Raw genomic sequence first — 6,801 nt, 5'->3', positions numbered from 1 at the left:
ATTCTAATGCATTCACGCACTCAATTATTAATTTTCTTTGGGAGGTTTCTTACCTGCTCAACATGTTTCATATTATAGAGTTGGACTCTCACTGAAACAGCGCGGAGTAGGTGGCTGTGCATGAGTGTATGCAATTAATTGACAGGTCACAGACTGCATTCTGATAATATGTACATTGTCTGTCAACATAATAACAAGATTGGCATGAAAAGCTGAAAAATAGTGTGTAACTTTTCACCGCACCAAAGACAATAGTGACTACCACTATTTGGAGACAAATTATTGTATTTGTATGTGTGAGTTTGTGCGACAGTATGAGTGCAGGCTCAAAGATGATTCTTCTGTATGCAGATGACACTAAAGTAATAGTGACTAATAGGGTTTTCATGCCCTGTCTGTCTGACTCATATTGTCCTCTATGCAGATCCAATACTATTAATATATGTCATAATTATCACAAACTTTTATACTCTGGCATGTTGCAGGCCCCTTCTGTAGTAATTCCATGTAGTAATGTGATTAAGCTTTCTTTTAAAGTATATCTGAATATAACAGAAATTGTATGGTTTTTTTTTTGTCATCACAGTTCTCATTTATGTCATCATATACTGGAAATACTCACGTACATGGTACTGAATACAATCTCAGAGGGGAAAAAAATAGTGTAGGTTTTACATTTCAGTGTAAATAATCCTTACTTTATGAAGATTCTGTTTAGTCTGTTACAAAGTTCGCGGTCTTGGTTTCTCTCTTAAATACTGGACTTGCAAGTCAGAGTATGAATAATTATTTAATTTAAAACACTGTCATACACACACACACACACACTGGGCGAGTGAGAGAGGGCGAGAGAGAGACTTTGTCTATTGTCTATTAACAAGTCACATCTTAATTGAAGCACTGAATTATAACAAAGACGCTCTTCTTCCAGCGCTGACTGGGAAAAGTCACCCCTCTGCATTGCCCCCCTCCCCTATCCTACCCCAACAATGGCCAAATCGTTCTCCCTCTTTTCCTTTACCACTCCCCATCTTTTATTCGTCTCTCCTCTCATATCCTCACCCGACACATTCAGGGACACTGGAGCGGCAAGCGACAGCTCAGAGAGATGACGGACGAATTGAGCTGACACGTTTTCAGACAATAAAGAACGTCCGGACCCAGTGTAAATTATGTATTCGAAGTGAGAAAAAAAACCGGGGGAAATTAAACGATAAGGGGAATGGGACCAACCGCAGCGAGCAAGTTATTTTACCCGCTTTCCCATTATCCAACTACGGATGTGTGATACATTTAGTAGATTTTATAGTTACGTAGTGGGGTGGAGGAGAAACTGAGGAAAAAAAACGAGAAGGTGGATTGGACAGTTGGCGGAACGGAGAGGAGCGAGAGACAGCGCAAGAGAGAGACGAACTGGCTCATGATTACAGTGATGATGACTGATTGACGGACACATCGGACCAAAATAACATTGGCTATGCTTAATGTGAAACAACGAGTAGTAGTCTCAGATTCCCTGATATTTAGGTTATGTGATAGCGGGGAAGTTGTCAATTGTACAAAAACGCTGGGAGAAAGCGGTTACGGCAAGCAAGGAAGATATGGTTCGCAGCGTATAAAGAAGGTAAGGTGAACATTTTAAGTCATTGGGCCAGTACGGTTTTTGTTTAATCTATATTTTAAAATAATGTGTAATGTGTTACAGCCATGAATGGTTGTTCGAAAGTGCATGCATGGTGCTTTTTAGAGCACACGAAATGATGCAGAGGGTATACGGGGAGACTCGCATACCCTGCTGGAAATACGAGATTCTGGTATCATGCAATTTTAGATATAATGCCGTTATTTTACAAGCTACTGCAGCGTTTCCCCCTCTGTTTTAGTGACAGCTCAGTGGCAGTTCACTGTAGTGGGCATTTCCCTGTTGACCGATAAACCTATAAAAGCATAGGCTATGTTAATTGAAAGTCAAATGTGAAAATGCGTGTCGCCTGAAATCCCAGTTGGGCACTGATTCTGTAGGCAGTTTGACACACGACTAGGCTAGGACTTGCCTCACACAGGTTATGCAGTCAATGTTAAACGTTGGTTAAGAGAAATATATGAAATACGTAGACCTTAACATGCAAATGTTTTGGCTCAGATGAAAAGGGTTTGGCTGTCATTTCAAACAAAAGGTCTGACGCTTATTCGAACAGGTTAAGATATCCACTTGCAGTTTTGTAGGCTACAAGTTACTCGCGCGTAACAACGTGTCGTTCGTTTGGTAGACTGCTCGGTAGATGTGCAAGTCGGTTCATTAATGCGGCATGTCGGCAATATATAAGGGCAGAACTAATCTGGTAGCGATAGAAGGCATAGCCTGGTCGTGTTCGTATTGATAATGCTGCTGGCATTGCCTTCCACTTCAGACTCAGAACCATGGCCCACGGGCTGACAATGGCGGGTCACATCATGTTGGTTGCTTGAGGAATAGACTTTTCATTGGTGTCAGCATCAATCAATGAAGAGAGTTTGTACTGCAGAAGTGACTAGGTCTGAGGCCTTGGGCTTAGGATGTTCTGGCTGACTCTGACTCGGAGTGCTGGCTCTATGGTCCTGGTCCTGCCTCTAGTGTGCAGTGCTGTCTGCCCTTTTGAGCAACAACAACTGTGTTTTTATTAAAGCCCTACCATTTAGTGTTTCACACAGCACACTTTGAATGCCACAGACATTGTGATTGTACTCACACACACACACGCACGCACGCACACACATACACACACACAAACACACACACACACACACACACACACACACACACACACACACACACACATGTACCCTTTCAGATAAGGACTCATGCTTTGAAGACTACAATATAGCTCTCACTGGCCGTGTTTGGCACGACACATCACATAGATGGATTATTCCTAATGGCCCCTTAGTAGAATCCTAGCCTTGGGACAGTCCTGCATGCTGAGCTTACAGAATTGGGAAAGGATCCAGGCATGATGAAACGTTCTGGCCGACTCCTCCGGTAAAGTTAGCCACCTAAATTTGATGACAACATGGCCCAACAGCGACTGTGCTCCCAAAGCTATCTGCAGAGACAGAGTCCTGAATCCTGGGTATCATATCATATCATATCCTGGTGCTCCTATTTTCATATCACATTTGAATTTGTCTCCTGAATGCTGACTTACTAAAAGGACATCTTGTCATACCCTTCTGGTTTAAAGTGTTTCCTCTGCCCTGGTTTGGTTCAAAAGGGCAAGTAGTTAACAGGCCCTTATTGCTGAAGATCACTATACTCGTTTCAAGAGCTACAAAAAACTGAATTTAGTCAATAGACAATTTTGCTCATGCTCAATCAATATTGAGATTCTTTCCTGTCTGCACGCTTTCTCATGTGATTCCCCTGGGTTGTGCCATCCAAGGGCTGCAACATGTTTCCATCCATGGTAACATCGAGGGACGGTTGCAGTGAACGTGCGGTGTGATTGCAAGTGGGGGACCCGCCTTCGTCCGCCACTCCCTCTCATTCCCATTCCCCCTATCCATTACCTCTCCCTGTCTGTCTCTTCCTCCGCATGCTTCACCATCTCCCTCTCCTCTCCTCTCCTCTCCTCTCTTCTCTTCTCTTCTCTTCTCTTCTCTTCTCTTCTCTTCTCCACTCCTCTCCTCTTTTCTCTTCTCTTCTCTTCTCTTCTCCTCTCTTCTCCTCTTTTCTCTTCTCTTCTCTTCTCTTCTCCTCTTTTCTCTTCTCTTCTCTTCTCTTCTCCTCTCCTCTCCTCTCCTCTCCTCTCCTCTCCTCTCTTCTCTTCTCTTCTCTTCTCTTCTCTCTCTTCTCTTCTCCTCTCCTCTCCTCTCCTCTCCTCTCCTCTCTTCTCTCTTCTCCTCTCCTCTCCTCTCCTCTCCTCCTCTCTTCTCTTCTCCTCTCCTCTCCTCTCCTCTCTCTTCTCTTCTCCTCTCTTCTCCTCTCCTCTCTTCTCCTCTCCTCTCCTCTCCTCTCTTCTCTCCTCTCCTCTCCTCTCTTCTCTTCTCTTCTCTCCTCTCCTCTTCTCTTCTCTTCTCTTCTCTTCTCTTCTCCTCTTCTCTTCTCTCCTCTCCTCTCTTCTCTTCTCTTCTCCTCTCCTCTCCTCTCCTCTCCTCTCCTCTCCTCTCCTCTCTTCTCTTCTCCTCTCTTCTCTTCTCTTCTCCTCTCCTCTCTTCTCCTCTCTTCTCTTCTCTTCTCTTCTCCTCTCCTCTCTTCTCCTCTCCTCTCTTCTCCTCTCTTCTCCTCTCCTCTCCTCTCTTCTCCTCTCTTCTCCTCTCTTCTCCTCTCCTCTCTTCTCCTCTCCTCTCCTCTCCTCTCTTCTCTCCTCTCCTCTCCTCTCTTCTCCTCTCTTCTCCTCTCTTCTCCTCTCCTCTCTCTCTTCCTCTCCTCTTCTCTCTCTCCTCTCCTCTTCTCTTCTCTTCTCTCTCCTCTCCTCTCCTCTCCTCTCCTCTCCTCTCCTCTCCTCTCCTCTCTTCTCTTCTCCTCTCTTCTCTTCTCTTCTCTTCTCCTCTCCTCTCTTCTCCTCTCTTCTCTTCTCTTCTCTTCTCCTCTCCTCTCTTCTCCTCTCCTCTCTTCTCCTCTCTTCTCCTCTCCTCTCCTCTCTTCTCCTCTCTTCTCTTCTCTTCTCTTCTCTCTCTTCTCCTCTCTTCTCTTCTCTCCTCTCCTCTCTTCTCTTCTCTTCTCCTCTCCTCTCCTCTCCTCTCCTCTCCTCTCCTCTCCTCTCTTCTCTTCTCCTCTCTTCTCTTCTCTTCTCTTCTCCTCTCCTCTCTTCTCCTCTCTTCTCTTCTCTTCTCTTCTCCTCTCCTCTCTTCTCCTCTCCTCTCTTCTCTCCTCTCCTCTCCTCTCTTCTCCTCTCTTCTCCTCTCTTCTCCTCTCCTCTCCTCTCTTCTCCTCTCTTCTCTTCTCCTCTCCTATCCTCTCCTGTCCCACAGTGTATTCCCTGTGCATAGAGGCCCCCACCATGCATCATTGATGGGTTCTCCACAAAGGCTCGTCTTTATTAATTCCTTGCATTGGGAATGACTTATAGAAATAAAACAAGCCTCTCTCTCTTTTTCTCTCTCTCTCTCTCTCTCTCTCTCTCTCTCTCTCTTCTCTCTCTCTCTGCCGTGTATGGTGGCGAGACATGCACCAGTGTAAGAGATCAATTTATTCCTCGGGTGGAGGCAGTGCACTCAAGCCATGCCTGTAAAATGCGGTGCGTGAAGGTTTTCCCTCTACCTGTGCATTTAGCTTCCTTGCCCTTCCCCGAGCAGGCAGACACATTTGTACTGCCCTCCAGCACTTGGTGACTTCTGTGTTTTTCAGCTACTGTCATGGCAGATGAGGTGAGGGTCATCAGACTGCAGGTTATGTGAGACAAAAGCATTGTCCCTCGCCCCCTTTTATTGTGCGAGCTAACACGAATATGGCTGCCTAATTGTGGGTCAATCAGCAGTCTTTGGAAATACAAAGATGCAAATGTGTGCTTAATTGCCTCCCATTATAGTATCTTTGAGCGGAGACGAGGCTTCATGCATAAAAGAGGCACATAAACCGCATACTAATATCCCAGTGCTTTATACTAGCCTTGGCACTTTCATGTTGAAAGAGGTTTTCTCTCTCCGTTTCTCCCCGGCTTCTGTTTACTGTATCTCTCCCCCTCATCTTCCCTATCACAATCCTTCTGATGTTTATCTTCTCACTTCTCACATGGCCTCTATCCAGAGCAGCAATGTTGCTTATGTCATCAGCAAAGAATAACAGTGCAGACAGAGAGAGAGAGAAAGAGAGAGAGAAAGAGAGACAGAGAGAGAGAGAGAGAGGGAGGGAGGGAAGGAGATAGAGAGAGTGAGAGATGTAGATGTTGTGTCCTCACCCCGCTCTGTCCCTTTCCTTTGCTGAACCGCTTCCTCACATGGTGACAGCTGGCAGCCAGTGGGGCACATTGGCCATGCCAGCGCCAGAGTAGCCGTGTGCCAATTCTACCGCACAAGACATTCAGGTACAAGATATGACCATTAGCCATACAACCACTCTGCAGTTACCCTCTCACTTGTCTGTGTGACCTGTGTGAGCTTGTGTTAAAGCGCACACACACACACACACACGTCACACACACACACACACACACACACTGTACATGCATAGACGTCGGTGTGTTCACCATTTTCCCATTACCAATCCCGAGATAACATTTTGTTCACATCATGTGAGGGGAACTGTACTGTGAAACAGGATGTAATGCTACAGAATGAAATGAGTGTGACTGACGCTAACAATTCCAGAACCTGCTGCAGGCAAGCTCCAAGGGCAACTGGATTAGGACCACCCCTAGAAAGAGGGCTAAAATAGGAAAATGTCTGGTCTCTTGGTCTCTGTCCTTAGATGTTTGTCCCAATTAGTTCATGTTTATGCAGAGACCACATGCTTAGATCAAATAAGCATGCTATAGGCATTGTTGCATTATACCACTCTGGTCCTTGAAAGTGCATCTTTCAGGAATCGGAAAAACAGCCACAGACTATGTTTCAGATATTCAGGACAGGACTTTTGAAGAAGAACAGATTACACAGGGGATGGGTTTTGTGCTGCTCAGACAAAGGGCTAGGTTTTGTCTTTGTCTGACATTTGTTGAGAATTAATTAAAAATTCCCTTCTTAGAGCCGGTCAGCAGATGAATGGATTCAAATTAGAGATGCATTAATTCAGGAACTGGATGACATAAGACATTAAAGAATGGTTGCTATTGTTTCACATTCACACAAAACAGGTTATTATATATATACTACAGATACTTACCA

The 6,801-nt window shown here is 45.1% G+C and overlaps 1 protein-coding gene across 1 annotated transcript in view; it reads right to left on the bottom strand.

Annotated features, from left to right (window-relative positions):
• Window positions 1-3,620: 3,620 nt before the first annotated feature.
• The window catches only part of LOC116221567 (trichohyalin-like), a gene marked incomplete at its 3' end in the record, with an annotated part of 6,770 nt that continues 3,589 nt past the window's right edge, over window positions 3,621-6,801 (bottom strand). Inside the window, exons 2-3 of the mRNA XM_031572743.1 lie at window positions 5,062-5,105; window positions 3,621-4,891 (exon numbers count right to left, since the gene is read on the bottom strand). Coding sequence (XP_031428603.1) covers window positions 3,621-4,891; window positions 5,062-5,105 — 1,315 coding nt within the window. The remainder of the gene's footprint in view (window positions 4,892-5,061; window positions 5,106-6,801) is intronic.

Source organism: Clupea harengus, chromosome 8, assembly GCF_900700415.2.
Source record: "Clupea harengus chromosome 8, Ch_v2.0.2, whole genome shotgun sequence".
NCBI classification, from domain to species: Eukaryota; Metazoa; Chordata; class Actinopteri; order Clupeiformes; family Clupeidae; genus Clupea; species Clupea harengus.
This window is presented reverse-complemented; position numbering and strand designations above follow the sequence as displayed.